This window comes from Aquarana catesbeiana, linkage group LG06 (genome assembly GCF_042186555.1).
Source record: "Aquarana catesbeiana isolate 2022-GZ linkage group LG06, ASM4218655v1, whole genome shotgun sequence".
Taxonomy (NCBI): domain Eukaryota; kingdom Metazoa; phylum Chordata; class Amphibia; order Anura; family Ranidae; genus Aquarana; species Aquarana catesbeiana.
In genome coordinates, this window is record NC_133329.1 from 326,546,557 (window position 1) to 326,564,649 (window position 18,093).

The 18,093-nt window shown below is 40.1% G+C and overlaps 1 protein-coding gene across 1 annotated transcript in view; it reads left to right on the forward strand.

The window, feature by feature from the left end:
* The window catches only part of CCDC141 (coiled-coil domain containing 141), a gene marked incomplete in the record, with an annotated part of 261,745 nt that extends 248,100 nt beyond the window's left edge, over positions 1-13,645 (forward strand). Inside the window, 5 exon segments of the mRNA XM_073633762.1 lie at positions 1,810-1,989; positions 3,672-3,855; positions 6,292-6,404; positions 8,940-9,820; positions 13,384-13,645. Of these exon segments, the coding sequence (XP_073489863.1) occupies positions 1,810-1,989; positions 3,672-3,855; positions 6,292-6,404; positions 8,940-9,820; positions 13,384-13,645 (1,620 nt within the window).
* Between the last annotated feature and the right edge of the window lie 4,448 nt (positions 13,646-18,093).

The window sequence follows — 18,093 nt, forward strand, 5'->3', positions numbered from 1 at the left end:
TTTTTCGAGTCATTCAATATGATCGCAATTCGTAAATTCGAAAATGCGTAAATTGGAAAATCCGAAAACTCAAAAGAACAAAAATCCAAAAATTTGAAAGCACAACTAACTAACTAATAATAACTAACTAATAAATTATAGGTATTGGAATTTCCTTCCAAAACTGGCTGTTAGTGAACGTAATGAATACGAATTTATTCAAAGTTACAAATTATTCGAAATAACAAATGCTGCATCTAAACAAATGGAACGGAACAAATTAATAATAAATAATAATAAAAAGTTTTTATTATTATTGTTTTTTATTATTATTATTTCATTACCTTCCATTCGTTTAAAGATACGGCATTTGTTATTTCGGATAATTCGTAACTTAGGATAAATTCGTATTAGTTACGTTCGCTAACAGCCAAATTTGAAAGGAAATTCCAATACCTATAATTTAATAGTTAGTTATTATTTCAGATTTTCGAATTTCCTTATTTTTTAATTTCCGAACTTAAGGATTTACGAATTTTTGAATTTACCAATTTTGGAATATTCAAATTTACGAATATTCGGAATGAAACAAATTGCACATGTTTAGAGTGTAATATGTGTAGCCAGATTCCAAAGATCCAGTCGCGTAGCTTACATTTTGAAAAGCTCAAGCTTGTGAATTAATTGTAAGCTCTAACGAGCAGGGCCCTCTGATTCCTCCTGTATTGAATTGTATTGTAACTGTACTGTCTGCCCTTATGTTGTAAAGCGCTGCGCAAACTGTTGGCGCTATATAAATCCTATATAATAATAATTCTCATTATGCACCAAGCTTATTATGCAATGAAGTCCACTTTTACAAATCTGACAGATCTGGAAATGGCACAAGGCTAAACCTATGATGATTACGGAAATTGCCATTTACAGAGTTGCTATATGGGGACTATGGGGTTGATTAACCTATATAGATGAGGTTGTTCACTTATTCACTTTGCTAAATAACCAGTCTCTATCCCTTTAGTAAATTAGAACCCATACGGTACTAGTGTGTAATATGCTTTTTCCATTTAGAGGAAGCAGTAATTGTTTTTAAAATTTCCTTCCCTCTGCAATGAGAAGAGGGAAGGTTTGTGCAGATGTTCAGATATACTGCAAAATCTCAGTGATAGAGTAGTCCCAACATGTACAATTTTCGCTATTGCATCCTATGGTAGCCCTATATGACCCAATCCACTCACATATCCAATTGGATCATCAAAAGGGGTTTAAGTAAGCCGTTTATTGCCCCCATTAACAGAATGTCATTTCCAGTAGACAGAGCTGCCTTAAGTCTTTGCTGTTACAGGCCAACAAATCTGTTCCCTATCTATCAATAAATTGTGACATCTGAAGTGACAGCCACTGATAAAAAAGACATAAAGCAGGTAAAATAATACCACTCACTAGTTAACTATAGAATGTAAGCTTTTAGATCCATTACAGCACATTATCTGATGCTCAGCTTTGCTATTCCTCACTAAACGACTTCTACAGCATGTACAAGTGTGCCGTGTTTTCATACAGCCGGAGCCAGGAGACAATAAGCGAACATCAGAATATGTGCCAAGGGCTCATTTTTGGCATTTTTTACAAACCCTCAAGACTCTTCAGAAAACCATAGATATTTTTAAAGACTTGTATTTTAAATTTGCCAATACTTGGTATTATTTTTAATTTGGCTTTTAATGCACTTTTATTAGAGATAAAACCCTATCAGATATTAATAATGATGTGCAAAAATATTTTTTCACACTGGCAGTTGATGCTCATGAATTTGTTATGTATTTGCAGGCTTTAAAGAAGAAAATAGATAGTTTAGAAAAGAAAATAGGCATGGATCCCCAGAAAACTGATAATATTTGTGAGGCGATTTGTGAACTGCAGAAACATGTTAGTGAATTTAATAGTGTGGTACAAGATTACAAAGTCTACCTTGAAATGGCTGAAGACCTACAACACATAATGGAGGAGGTGAGGAGTGTGGCATGTTTTGATGTTTCTGTAATGTTTAAAGAGGTAGGCCACCACAAACTGATATATCATGCTAGTGTTTTGACTTGTCCAGCAGTGATCAGCCTGTTGGTGGGTGCAGCATGATGATGCAATAAGTCACACAATCATATGCAGTATAAAACTTGTATTAAAAAAATGCAGCAACAGTTCACAACTAAGCCGGTGGGCGGACTACCCAACCGGGTGCACTCACTGTTTCCAGCAACATGACAAGAGCAGATTTCAGCCGGGCTGACAGAATCTGTTCAGAGGGGCAGAATGCGGCCTTGCCACCTCGTGCCCAGCCGGGAAGGTATTCAGAAGAGTTGTGACCTTATGCTTTCATTCCTCTTCAGGAGCTTTTCCCTATCAGTAGTGCTGACCCTAGCAAACAGTGTACTTGTCCCTATGCTACCCACGTGCATAAAGCGTGCCAAACCCGGGAGACAGGTCCTGAAAATAGGCCCTGTCTGACCCAAGATGGCCACTAGAGTCACATGGGGCGACAGCATCCAACTGGAATTCTTCCACAGTGACCCTGGGTAACCATAGAGGTACCATGTTTCCCATGACTGCAGGGATAAAACAGACTGCACCTGCCTACAAGCCTCTTATACCTCTAAACCCTCCTGGTGGTATTCCAGAGTGTGGCTCAGGATTAAATTTCAGTACCATTAGCGATAACCCCTAGCCACACTTGGGATTGCATTGCAGAATCCTGGTCCAGGTTACTTACCTTATCACCAGGATCCTGGGATGTCCCCCCCGCTGTGTCCCCCACCGGATCATCCGCCTGATGCTCTGTGTTCCGGGCTCCGTTCCCTACGAGCGTCGCGACGCATGGGGGTGGAGCCCGGCGGCAACTTCAAAAAGTACAAAAAAACATAAGACATACAGTACACTGTAATCTTACAGATTACATTACTGTATCAAATCAATTCACATCCCTTTTGTCCCTAGTGCTCTGTCCAGTGCCCTGCATGCACTTTTATATTATGTATACTGTTCTTTCTTCCTGGAAACTTGAGATTGTCCATAGCAACCAAAAAGTGTCCCTTTACATCAAAAGTGGCTTTAGACCAGCTAGAAAACAGCGATAGTAAATTAGAACACTTGCAGAATTGAGCGATAGTGAATTGTGGGGAAATTAATTTTATTATTATTATATTATTATTTTTTATAATTATTTATAGTTATTTATTATATTATAATTTATAATTTCGTTTTTCAAACGTTATCATACCCGGGATGTCTACTAGACTTGTTTGGACAGATTTAAGTGTGTTATTACTAAACGCTGATAAACGTCAGTAAACGCTCAAAAACATGGCTCACCAGCGTTTTTTTAATGTTTTTGATCCATTGGAAAAAAAAAAGGCCAAATAAACGCTAACGCGGAAAAACACTAAAACGCTAATAAACACTATTGCAAAAACGTTAAAAAACTTTGAAAGACTCACTGCAAAGCTACTGGCGTTTTTATAACGTTATTTTAATGTCCAGTGTACATGGAGCTTAAGAGATGAAAGAAGCTGGGGGCGATTCATCTCACTAGTGTCCATCTATAACTAAATACTACTATTCAGTGTACATTCTAATTCAGACAAACTAGCAATAAACTCTAACAAAATGTATTATTTGTTTATTTTTAATAACAAAAGAGCCAGTTTTGGTGTGAAGAAGCCTGTGCAACAGTTGTGCGAGTGGGGCGATACTCTGCAGAATGTAAAACCAAGGAAGCAGTAGAGGTGCTTTTGAAGCAGTTTAACAAGTTTGTAGATCCCACACTACCACATCAGGAAGATAGAATACAGCAGGCGATCAACATTGCGAAACACATTTATGGTAAGCATTTTATACTTCCTGGGGTCTAAATATTTAAGAATAGCCTTGTGGGCTTGCCACACCAGTTTAGCTAGATCTTCATAAATGTCCTGATTAAGGTTGCTCCGGTACTGGTATTGGTGCCGATACTAAGCGTTTGCACGAGTACTCGTACTTGTGCAAATGCACTGACACCTGAAACCGATACTTTTGCGGTGCGATTTGAGCCCATAGAAAATGAAAAGAAAAAGAGCTGAAATCACACTGCAATTAATTACATATGGTTTCCCCCACTGTTCCTGTGTGAACCCAGGCTTGTTGTAGTGACTTCAGCCTGGGTTCACACAGGAGCGGTGCGGGTAACTGCAAGTGATTCGGACAGGAATCGCACTGCATTCCTGTTCAAATCGCATGTGATTCTTTGCAGTGCGATTTGAGCCCATTCATTTTGTATGGGCTCAAAGAAATTCCCAAAACATGGCCTGTTGGGGGGACTTGAGGACAGGGTTGAGAACCGTTTCTGTAAGGTACTACGCAGAGACTGCTAAGTGGCCCCTATCACAGTGCAATGATAGGAGGGAACATAGGGACAATTTCAAATCTGACCAATAATGGTGCAAATCCTAAGAATATTATTGGGGCTACTACTGCAAATCGCATCGCAAAGGTATTGGCAAGTACGTGAGCACAAGTGTTACTCACCAATTAAAAGCAGCCCTGGTTACTATTTTAATATATACTGTAAATCTAAAGTTGGACTATATACTCTCTCTCTCTCGCTCTCTCTCTCTCTCTCTCTCTCTCTCTCTCTCTCTCTCTCTCTCTCTTGTATCTTACAAAAGTGAGTACACCCCTCACATTTTTGTAAAAATGTTCTTATATCTTTTCATGTGACATTACTGAAGAAATTACACTTTGCTACAATGTAAAGTAGTGAGTGTACAGCTTCTATAACAGTGTAAATTTGCTGTCACTTCAAAATAACTCAACACACAGCCATTAATGCCATTAATGTCTAAACCGCTGGCAACAAAAGTGAGTACACCCCTAAGTGAAAAGGTCCAAATTGGGCCAAATTTCCTCCCCGGTGTCATGTGACTCATTAGTGTTACAAGATCTTAGGTGTAAATCGGGAGCAAGTGTGTTACATTTGCTGTTATAGCTCTCACTCTCTCATACTGGTCACTGGAAGTTCAACATGGCACCTCATGGCAAAGAACTCTCTGAGGATCTGAAAAAAAGAATTGTTGCTCTACATAAGGATGGCCCAGGCTCTAAGAAGATTGCCAAGACCCTGAAACAGCTGCCATTCTCTGCTCACTCACTGCTGTCAAAATTAAAACAGCCATCTGGCAAATGTTTATCAACATTGCTCGTGCTGAGAGATAAAAGGAAACATTGTAACATTTAGTTCTTTTAGATCAAAGGGATAAACTTCAGTCTGTAAATGAGGTCAGTTTAACCACTTACAGACTAATGCCCCGTACACACGGTCGGATTTTCCGACGGAAAATGTGTGATAGGACCTTGTTGTCGGAAATTCCGACCGTGTGTGGGCTCCATCACACATTTTCCATCGGATTTTCCGACACACAAAGTTTGAGAGCAGGCTATAAAATTTTCCGACAACAAAATCCGTTGTCGGAATTTCCGATCGTGTGTACACAAATCCGACGCACAAAGTGCCACACATGCTCAGAATAAATAAAGAGATGAAAGCTATTGGCTACTGCCCCGTTTATAGTCCCGACGTACATGTTTTACGTCACCGCGTTCAGAATGATCGGATTTTCCGACAACTTTGTGTGACCGTGTGTATGCAAGACAAGTTTGAGCCAACATCCGTCGTAAAAAATCCATGGATTTTGTTGTCGGAATGTCCGATCAATGTCCGACCGTGTGTACGGGGCATAAGCCTTTTTCTGACACTTGTTGCTTACAAGTTAAAATCTGTATTTTCTGCTAGAAAATTACTTAGGACCCCCAAACATTATATTTATTGAGTAGAGACCCTAGAGAATAAAATGGCGGTCCTTGCAATATTTTATGTCACACTGTATTCACGCAGCGGTCTTTCAAACACAATTTTTTGGTAAAAAATACACTTCAATGAATAAAAAAAAAATAAACAATAAAGTTAGCCCATTTTTTTTGTATAATGTGAGAGATGATGTTGCGCAGAGAATTGTGATCTTTTATCTTAACAAAAAAAATTGTGGTTCTCATTTTTTCCAGAATCATGCAGATACACATATATATATACTTTATAGTCACACACTCACACTCTACTCTATTGCTTATTTGCACATTGTTGTCAAGCACTGTATACATGGGTACAGGAGGAGAGACCAGAGGTATGGGCTTCCTGGAGAAGGAGGTGACTGTAAGTTGAGTGAGTGCCATTACTGTGATTTGAGGAGGAGACGAAAATGATAAGGACTTTGTATATATTTACAGGAGCGGATGATGGTATGAAGTATATTGAGAAGATATTAGTAAAACACAAGGAAGCCATCAACTCTGTGGATGATTTATGTGTCTACTTAAAGGAGCTAGAAGAGAAGCTGGAGGTATGTTTAAGTTATTTTACCATTGGTTGGGGCAATTCAGAATCACTTTAAAGCTTACCTAAGGCAAGCAGCTAATACAGAAGTTAAATACATACATGGATTATATATCAAATAAATTGTATTTATGTGCAATTAGTCCTGAGATTTACACAGCTGTGCAAAACAGCACAGTCCTGCCAAGCAGTGGAGGGGACCTAAACCTTCTCTGCTGCGGGTTCATTTTTACTTACAGGTCTAATCTCCACTGGACAGTGAAAGAGAAGCAGCACACTGATGAGCTCAGGTTTTTGTTGCTCTGCTCTCTATATTTCTTTCAGTATGCTCTTTGCATTGCAGAACACCTAAGTGGTTTATGTGTTGCTTTTCCCTCCCCTTGTTAGTTTTGCTGCACAGACTGTACAGTAAACTACAGGTGGCAGACACCAAGTCAACTTCAGTTATTTACACTGTTTAATAAAAAAAAATAAAAATACAATCAAAGATGCATTCATTATACCTGCATTAATTAGTGTCCAATAATTCTGCCTGGAGCTTTAAGTTTATGGCCTAGATTAGAAGTAGAATGCTGTTTAACCAATTTAATTAACAGGGACCGTGAGCAATAATAACTATTGATTTTAACAGATACAAGAAATAGATACAAAAAGGTAGGTGGCAAGATCCACTAAAATAAACATAAAACTGTTACAAAACATTGAAAACAGAGCATACAGTATCTCACAAAAAGTGAGTATACCCCTCACATTTTTGTAAATATTTTATTATATCTTTTTTTGTAAACACTGAAGAAAATGTCCAAATTGGGCCCAAAGTGTCAATATTTTGTGTGGCCACCATTATTTTCCAGCACTGCCTTAACCCTCTTGGGCATGGAGTTCACCAGAGCTTCATAGGTTGCCACTGGAGTCCTCTTCCACTCCTCCACAATGACATCACAGAGCTGGCGATGTTAGAGGTCTTGTGCTCCTCTACCTTCCATTTGGGGATGGAGACATGCTTGGCCAATCCATCACATTTACCCTCAGCTTCTTCAGCAAGGCAGTGGTCATCTTGGAGGTGTGTTTAGGGTCGTTATCATATTGGAATACTGCCCTGCAGCCCAGTCTCTGCAGGGAGGGGATCATGCTCTGCTTCAGTATGTCATAGTACATGTTTGCATTCATGGTTCCCTCAAAAAAATGTAGCTCCCCACTGCCGTTAGCACTCATGCAGCCCCAGACCATGACACTCCCACCACCATGCTTGACTGTAGGCAAGACACGCTTGTCTTTGTATTCCTCATCTGGTTGCCGCCACACATGCTTGACACCATCTGAACCAAATAAGTTTATTTTGGTCTCATCAGACCACAGGACATGGTTCCAGTAATCCATGTCCTTAGTCTGCTTGTCTTCAGCAAACTGTTTACGGGCTTTCTTGTGCATCAACTTTAGAAGAGGCTTCCTTCTGGGATGACAACCATGCAGACCAATTTGATGCAGTGTGCGGCGTATGGTCTGAGCACTGACAGGCTGACCCCCCACCTCTTAAACCTCTGCAGAAATGCTGGCAGCACTCAAATGCCTATTTCCCAAAGACAACCTCTGGATATGACGCTGAGCATGTACACTCAACTACTTTGGTCGACCATGACGAGGCCTGTTCTGAGTGGAACCTGTCCTGTTAAACCGCTGTATGGTCTTGGCCACTGTCCTGCAGCTCAGTTTCTGGGTCTTGCCAATCGTCTTATAGCCTAGGCCATCGTTATGTAGAGCAACAATTATTTTTTTCATATCCTCAGATAGTTCTTTGCCATGAGATGCCATGTTGTACTTCCAGTGACCAATATGAGAGAGTGAGAGCGATAACACCACAATTAACACACCCGCTCCCCATTCACACCTAACACTAATACTAATGAGTCACAGGACACCAGGTAGGGAAAATGGCTAATTAGGCCCAATTTGGAAATTTTCATTTAGGGGTGTACTCACTTTTGTTGCCAGCAGTTTAGACATTAATGGCTGTGTATTGAGCCATTTTGAGGGGGCAGCAAATTGTACACAAGCTGTACACTCACTACTTTAGGAAAATGTCATTTCTTCAGTGTTGTGACATGAAAAGATATAATAAAATATTTACAAAAATGTGAGGGGTGTACTCACTTTTGTGAGATACTATATATGCTAATATATGGTGCCCCAAAACAGCTCAACCCTGGCCTCGATTCATGGGCCAAATACATTGCTCAGGTGAGAATTAGACTATTTTGGGAACTCTAGTGTAGCCAAACAAAGGGTTTCTGGACACATAGTTACTACTTAAAATGCTTTTCCGCTTTGCTAGAAAACCTGAATGACTGGGCCAATCCTTCCCTCCTTTCACTGAAAAGAGGCAATGTATCTCTGGTCAACGAAGTTGCACGGAATGCTCTGTGGCATGCAGAACTCTTGAAGCATGGGCAAATGCCTTATAATTCCCAGAATGCAAACTGCCCATTTATGCCCAGCCTTAGTTACATTCTTGTAAATTTTATGCCTCTGTTTTTCCTCAAAGGAACCACAGAAAGTTCCCGAAAATTCCATAAGCGGAGAACATGGGGAAACTACAGATCCTCTTTTGTCTGCCAGAGATGGTAGTATACTTGCAAATGCAGAATTACAGCCTGACTTGCTAGCAGAAGAAGCTTTATCTGGTGATGAATATGAGTGCATATCCCCTGATGACATCTCCTTGCCTCCGCTTGCTGAAACTCCTGAATCCAACCTGCCCCAGTCTGAGACAGAGCAGGATGAGCAGAATTGTTACAGCTCCCATAACATGCATGTCAGCTCATACAGCTTGCAAATGCAAATAAATGCCAGCGGCAAGAGGCTGGTGGATGGTTCAGAAAGGCTAACACCTGTTGCTTACACTGACTTGTCGAGTCACAGGAGAGAAAAGACTTCCAATTATAATGAGAGGTTCTGTTCTCCCACTGTTGGATATAAAACAGAATCTCCTATTTCCCACCACTCGACAGTAGTCAATGAAACACGCTATTCCCTAAGTACTTCACCTGCAAAAGCAAAACCCAGCTACCACCTGATGAACAAAGTGCATGAGAATCATTTGCAGCGCCGTTCTGTTTATGAGAGCACGGAAAAAACAGAACAATCGCATGCCTCTGATAATACTGCTAAAGCTAAAGATAGGCTGCATGCTACCCCAGATGAATTCTCTGGTCTCATGTTTCAATCAGACACTGCCAAGACCTGCCAGAGGCATACAGTTACCCAAGAGGCGAATAAAAGTGTTTCAGAAAAGCACAGAAATGTAAGCCCAGCAGGTCAGAGCCCTGGGTTCACCAAGCACCTGTCTAATGTCACTGTTAAGGAAGGCTCTCCAGTGACTCTGGAAGTAGAAGTTACCGGATATCCAGAGCCTACTCTAACCTGGTGGGTAGCCTATAATGAAGAAAAAATATAGTGTTAGAATTTTTTGGAGCACTCATTCGATTAAAGTGTTTATGTTTTGTGTGTGTTGCCATAACTTTCCTGAAACTAGCCCTCAGGGATCTTCCAATGGACAGACGGGTTTCTGTGGCTATGCCACCATGGACGTTTGCTAGTATGTACCACATTTTATGACTTGACACCCAATAACAAAAGAATCAGCAGGCTACATTTTTTTTAAACATGGATCACATGTTGGTGGTTCTAAAGAGGTAGATCCCATCCAGTTACTAATGGAGGGGGTCATGTGGACAACCTTTCCCACGTCTTGTCTAAAAGTTGAAAATCTTTTTAAAGAAAGACTAAACACACCAATTTAATTTTCTAGAAGCCACTTTAATGGAATAGGCATACTCCTAACCTAACTTATATGTAGAGTTTGGCCTTAACACCCTGTTGCCAACTCTAGGCAATTTCATGTGGATTCTGGCAGGGGCCATGTTCATGCAAATACATACACTTAAGAAAGTCCTTATTTTCAGTTTGTATGGCTAAGTAGGCCTTGTGGATGAACATAAGTGTAAATGAGCAGTGCATCCTTGGCACTATATGGTGCATGCATTTATGTTCACATGTTGTTTCTATTGTTTGGTCTAGCCATAGGTTAATTTAGGTTAAAATAAATCCTTTATTTTATTTCAAATTTGTGCACTTCCCAATATTTTTTTTTATTATTTAATGTCACGCTACATTCCACAATTACATGTAATTCATAGTTTAGGCTTAAAGATAACTTCCTAGACCAGTGTGGCCAGTTCACAAAAAAATAATGCATTAGGTATTTTCATTCTCCTATGCTATGTGTGCATTTTTACTATCTATTTTTGAAGCTCACTAAAGTTATCACAAAGATCAGATTTTGGAGTACTTTGCGTGTAAAAGTCAATGCACTTAAATTAGCAGAAAGACTATGTGGTTGTTTTACTAAAGGCAAATCCACTTTACACTACAAGTGCACTTGGGAGTGCAGTCGCTGTAGATCTGAGGGGGGCTTGCAAGGAAAATAAAAAAACAGCATTTTTGTTTGCACATGATTGGATGATAGAAATCAGCAGAGATTCCCCTTATTTCAGATCTTCGTCTCAGGTCTACGGCGACTGCACTTCCAAGTGCACTTGCAGTGCACAGTGGATATGCCTTTAGTAGATATACCCCTTTGCTCATTAAACTACCATCAACTTCTTGCCGGTGGGAACTATAGAGTTCTTTAAAGTGTCTTTGGAAGACAAAAGAAAACGCCATTTAAAAAGACACAGTCATTTTGCCTACAAAATAAAAAGAAATGAGGTTTGTAGTAATTAAATAACTACTTCATATAAAAAAAAATAGGACTGCAAAATTTATAAGACTGTGAACTTAACACTTTTGTAAGGTTATCGTAATGTAACTAACATTTACTGGAAAAAAAACACCTATAGCTTAGTAAATATATCACACACATATATACCACATATCTTTTGCAAAATTACATCTGTAGTGACAAACAGGACAGGATGTTCACATTTTTAGAAATCTGATTTCAACAAACAAATTATTACATAGTTTTGCTGGAGTGACTAATTTATTATACTAGCCAATGATTCATGCCAGAGTTCTTAAAAATTATATTGATATGTGATACACAGATTTTTAATAAAGGTTGTTATTTAATCAGCTGTGTGTTATACTTTTGTTTCATCAAATATAAGCAGATAAGGTTATGAATTTCTGCAAAGCTATGGGATTTCTCCTCACTTTAAGGAAATTTCATTTAATTTCTCATAATATCTGTAAGACAGGAAATAGAGGGAAAGCTCCCCAGTGGGGATACATACAACAATTGAAACCTTTCATCACTTAGTCCAAAATTAAGAAAAGAGAGAATTTTTAACTTACCTTTTACTGCCAAAAGAATACTGACAAACCATATGTCCATTCTGGTTAGCTCCTTGAGAGGGATCCAATAGCTAGACTCCTTTGGGCACCATTGGGTATTCTTTTTTTTTTTAATCAAAAACCGTTGGGTATTCTTGGCACTGATGTGCACCTATACTACAAAAATTTAGATCAAATACTGTGTACCTGATTTTTTTAGAGGAATACAAAAAGACACATGCATGAAGAGCATGATGCACTTAACTTAGAATTAAAGGTGATATATCTAATAAAATGGCCAGAATCAGGAACTTCATGAGGGAGCTCATCCAAAGTGCTCATGAGTTCCAACACGAAGACCAGAAGATTTTTTACTCAGCCAGCATCTCCTGGGTAGACTCACTTTATAATCAACCATTCAATTTTAAAACATTGGAAGCAGAATGTTTTTCACAGCGACCAATCATGTTAGCCAACTGAAGTTGCCTTTGCCGACTTGCTTTTAAAGATGCACATTCCTTATCTTTGCCTCACCACTTAGCATATCACTGACCTGCAACAAGTACCTGTATATTCAATAGAGAGCGGTCAGAGGTACAGCCAAGATCAGGCTATCCAAAGATTTAGGTTGATTTCCAAAATATGCAAGTTGGTGGAGTCTCTGTAAACCTATTGAGCATGGTCGATAGACTTACCCTTGATAAAACAATTATGATAATGTCTGGGTATACAAATTGTGCAATGATTAGCACATACCTATTGATAACTTCACCCTATCAGTAAAAGAAAAACACCTTCCACTTCTTAGAAGTGATGGGGGGATCTAAATGGGTGGTAACTGTCACTGCATTTTGTTCTACGGTTTGTAAAAACTGTTTTTATTACGGCCTCTGAAATTATCAGTCAGTCATCACCAGGCTTGCAAAACTAGCTGCTAGGAGGAGGGATCAGCAGAATGCACTATTTATTTAGGCACGCCCCCCAGAACTATATCTCACAGGAACCCTTTCCCTTTACAAAGTGCATGGGCTGGCTAATTGGAGGCAAGGCAGCAGCATTGTTTTGCTGGCGAAAAATCAGTGTATTCATGTGGATAGGAACAGACAGAGGAGGGGATCTATAGTCCAGCTCAGCAGGTCTCAAATATACTGTAGCTCACAATGCTCAGTGCAGTACAGGCAGCACTGCCAGCCCACAGCAGAAAGTTAGGACACTAGAAGGATCATCGGTCCATTTTTTGGTACTTGCAGTGTTTTTAAAGGGATAGAACATGGGAAATGTAAACTTTAAACAAGTTGATATAGACGTATTTTTAAGGGTAGAAAAGGTATGCAGTGTTTGCTTTTTTTCCCTACTTGGATGAGGGCTGGAATTTATTTGGTTGATAAGACTTTATTCTTATATATTATGCCTACAGTGGCTTTCTAAGACTTAAGTCCTCCAGGAAAGATTTCAGAACACACTAACATACATAACTCAATTAGATGCTATGGTGATCTAAAACTTTTAATATGCACATAGCCCTGAATAATACACAACACAAAGGAATTTTAATATCAGGATTTCTAAATTTAAGCTTAATACTGAACATCTCTTAACATTTTCAAATTTTGCAGTTTGAACCTGACCCAAATACTAACTCTCTGCTTCAGGTACAGAAAGAAAAAGAAATACTCCACAAATGATCATGAAATCAGCAAGGGAAAGCAAACCAGTCACACTTTCATCATTCAAGAGCTCTGTAAGAAGGATTCTGATGAGTGTATTGCTCACACCTCTGCCTATAAAGCCTCTGTCTTTTCTGCTGGTGAAGCAAAAATCAAAGGCATAACCCAACCAATTTTGGAAGTCAGCTGGATAACATTGTTAATCATATATATCTGTGTCTTAGTAATGTACTGGAAATTTTCATAGTAGAACTTAATAACTGGGTCTAAGACTGTACATGGTATAGTTCCTGGTAATATCAAATGATGTTTAAGGATGTTTATTTTTGAGCAAGAGAGCTTAAAGTTTAAATCCAGCCAAAACTTCACTTTTTAGTTTTTGGATATAATTCAGAAAAATCTTGAAGAAACTGCGCTCAAAATGTGAATACATACATGAAATAAAAATCAATTAAAGCAGCAACTCAACCATGAGATATTCTTAACACAGTGATATTACAGTTTTAGCATAAAGAGTTGCGTTACTTAAATCTGAACCAAAGCATGCACAGTGAAAAACATAAACTATAACATCTTCCAATTATTATTATTATTATTATTATACAGGATTTATATAGCGCCGACAGTTTACGCAGCGCTTTACAACATTAGGGCAGACAGTACAAGTACAATACAATTCAATTCAATACAGGAGGAATCAGAGGGCCCTGCTCGTTAGAGCTTACAATCTAGGAGGGAGGGTCAAGTTATACAAAGGGTAATAGCTGTGGGGGATGAGCTAATGGAGAAAATAGTGCAGTTGTTAGATGGAGGCAGGATAGGCTTCTCTGAAGAGGAAAGTTTTCAGGGATCGCCTAAAAGTGGATAAAGTTGGAGACAGTCTGACAGATTGGGGTAGGGAATTCCAAAGGATGGGCGAGGCTCGGGAGAAGTCCTGGAGGCGGATATGGGAGGAGGTGATGAGGGAGCTAGAGAGCAGGAGATCTTGCGAGGAACGGAGAGGGCGATTAGGTTGGTATTTTGAGACTAGGTTAGTGATGTAGCTGGGGGCAGAGTTGTGGATGGCTTTGTAACTTATTGTTAGTATTTTGAATTTAATTCGTTGGGCGAGTGGTAGCCAATGGAGGGATTGGCAGAGAGGGGTAGCAGACACTGAGCGGTTTGTAAGGTGGATGAGTCTGGCAGCAGCATTCATGATGCTACAAAGTTAATTATAAAGTCCTCATGCAAAAGGAAAAGAGAAAAGTCCTTTTCTTATGTGCTCATTTGATCATCAATATGTGAAAGGGCTAGTTTACACTTGCTTCAAAACATGGCTTCGGACACTCTTTGTTAAAGCTCTCTGAACGCCAGTCAAAGCTCCTGTCATTAATAAAATGGTGAGCTTACAGCCCTGTTTACACCTTGCTTTTGCTTGGTGCTTCGGTGGGCTTTGATGAGGCTTCGGTGGGGCTTCAATGAGGCTTTGGTGGAGCTTCGATGAGCCTTTGGTGGGGCTTTGATGAGGCTTCATGGGGCTTTGATGAGGCTTCGGTGGGGCTTCAGTGGGGCTTCAAGCGAGCTTTGCCATAGAGTTCTATTGAGGTTTTGAAGATGCTTTAAAGCACGACTAAAGCAACATGGGGTATAATTTGTGAAGCGAAGCCGAAGCAAAGGAAAGCAAAAGCAAGGTGTAAACAGGACTGTAAGCTAACCATTTTATTTAGTGACAGGAGCTTTGACTGGCATTGAGAGAGCTTTAACATAGCGTGTCCGAAGCCTTGTTTTGAAGCAAGTGTAAACTAGCCCTAATGTGTGTTGAAGCCAAAGAAAGTGTAAATGAGCCCTTACGCATTCATCACCCACAAAAAGCCGCCACCTCATATAGAGAAAATACAGGCTTACCGACTATACGTGACCTTCTAGTTAAAGAAAGGTCATGGTAGCTTAAGACCAAATGGCCCAACTGGGATCATCAGAGAGCAGTTCCAAAGATGGGTAGTGTTATAATGGTCATCAACTCGGTATCATCCCATAAAATGTAGCATCAGAACATGAAAAAAAGTATATGGCTCTATTGCTACTGAGGGAGACGTATTTTTAGTGGTTGACTCTGTTTTGCACTTTGCATTATTTGGTTTAGTTAGAAGTAGCGTGAATCTTTATGCTAAATTTAGATATAATTGGTAAAAATTATATTTTTTACTGCTATCCAGTGCCCTGTTTGACAGATTCCTCCTCACTTTCTGTCATAATGACAATGGTTATACTGGACACAGAGATAGGGACATCTGATTCCTCCTGTATTGAATTGTATTGTAACTGTACTGTCTGCCCTGCACTGCGCAAACTGCTGGCACTATATAAATCCCGTATACCAATAATGATAAGGAACAGTGTAATTTGAGTAAGTGATGGGTATTTTCACGTAAGCAGCTTAACAAATAATCCCACAAACTGCACAGTATTCCTCCAATTCCCCAAAAGACTTTACTCATATCTGTATCTGTCCTATAGAGAGACTGGTTGGCTTTGCCGGAAGCTGGGCTGCATATCATATCTTCTGCTTGAGAAAAAAATTACAAACCATATACAGTACATATAGAATTAGCATCCTTAAAGTAGAACTATAGGCAAAACTTTTTTTTTCTTTTTTGGATAGCGTAAGGAAGGGCTATAAGCCCTGTAAGATTTATTTTTGCCCTCTTTGTCCCATTGGGGAGATTTCCCTTCACTTCCTGTCCCGTTGCCAAAACAGGAAGTGAGAAGAAATCCCTGAAAATTAAGGGGATCTCTTGGGGACCTCCAGGTCACCAGAACTAGTGTCCCCATTGGAATATTTCCCTTCTATTACTTTTCTGGGAACAACCCAGAATTTGTGATTTTCTTTTACTTTCACTTTCAATGATAATGGTAAACAGAAAAAATGTATATAAAAGAGAGAGGGTGAATCTACCTACCAGGGACACAGACAGCAAAATAATCCCTCTCACCTCTAACCAAAACAACAAAAAATGTTTTGCCTTTAGGTATGCTTTAAATGAGAAATATGGGTTTTCTTTTTATTTATTAATTATACTTACCTAGGTGGATGCTGCATCTGTCCCCTGGCACCTCTAAGACTGAGCACTGGGCGATCTAACACTGCTGATCGCTCAGTTCTCACAGCTCCCTGACCAGAGAGCTGGTGACTGTCTGCAGCTTTCTGCTCTGCCCCCCCCCCCATGCTCACTGGAGTGCTGGGCTATGGAGGGGGTGGGAACCGCTGTCTCAGGCTCTCTGCCGAAAACGGGTCACAGGAGTGCAGAACAATCTGCACTCCTGTGATCCACAGGAGAAGTACAGCCAAACAAGCTTTGGCTGTACTTCTCCTTTAACACTGAGATGACCTAAACATACTCACTATATTAGAGGGGGAAGATTCAGTAACCAGATGATGCTGTGGTGCAGGCAGGAACCAGGTTTACTCAGCAGCTATTAGATTCAGCTGGATTTGCAAGGACCAGGAAGCTAGTCTGGTCTGGTTGGGTCTGGGGATTGCATTTGGCTTCAAAGAAGTAGACCTGGAGATATAAGTGACAGCTGTAGATTATAAGTACAAGTTGGTCACGCTCTAGCCACAGGGAGGAAGACAGAGAAGCAGCTAGGCAAAGCAGGGTTTTGATTTTCAGACAGCTAAAGATTTGTGCAGGCATAAAAGATTTGCGCAGGCAGCTGGAGCACTGGTGCCCAGAAAAGGCCAGGTCACCAGAGAGACCAGATAGTTACAGAATACGAAGCAGCAAGACATGCCTTGCTCCTCTACTTAGGGGACTTACAACTTTAGCATGGAGTGATGCTTGTAGAAGAGTGGTAGCCTAGACTGAGGAGAAGGGCAGTGGCTGTAGGCTAATAATTGACAAGCTTTTTAGTCAATTACCAACCTCAAGGCTATTAATATTTTTGACATGGGAGATTTTTCAGGTCTCTCCAAATTTTGGACAGCGCCCAGGAGCCTGAGGGAAAACCCTGAAATATCAAGTGACTCTTGAGTTTCCTGAAGGACTTAACCCCAACTTTAGGAAACTTTAAAATTATCCTTTGCAGTGGGGCTGTGCTCACACTGCAAGGGTTAATTGTTTCTTTGGGTCCAAAAATAGATTTATTTACCCAGTTCTAGACTGCTAGACTGGTCCTTGCAGCATCCTCTCTCCCATGCTCCAGCAGTCTGAGGTTCGGATGTCATCAAGACCAATCCGGGGTCCATAACCCTACATTGGACATGATGAAAGGGATAGTCCACCACCAGAGCATGGGGAAGCAGCATCCATTAGGGGAGTGGAGAATCAGGTAAGTAAAAATGCTTTTTACTCTCGGCTTAGACTAAACAAACAATTAATCCTCAAAATGTGGGTGAAGTTGACATTAGATGAGGCCTAGAAAAACAGAGAATGTATAAACCAAAAACCAGGTGGCAGCCTTGCAAACCTAGGAAGCCATTGCCTGATGCCAAAACACCCAGGAAGCACTCATGGATATTGTAGTACACTTTGACAGAAAAAGGTGTAACCAGGGGGCGTGGCTTTGGCTGAATAGAAACGTGCTTTACTTGAGCTCCTGGCCGTCTCCGGACTACCCCGACTATTTCAGCTAGATCCAGCACAGTATGTACTCCTTAAAGAAGAGGACGACAAAGAGGAACGATAAACCCACAAAATCTTTGCCGCCGGCCCCACT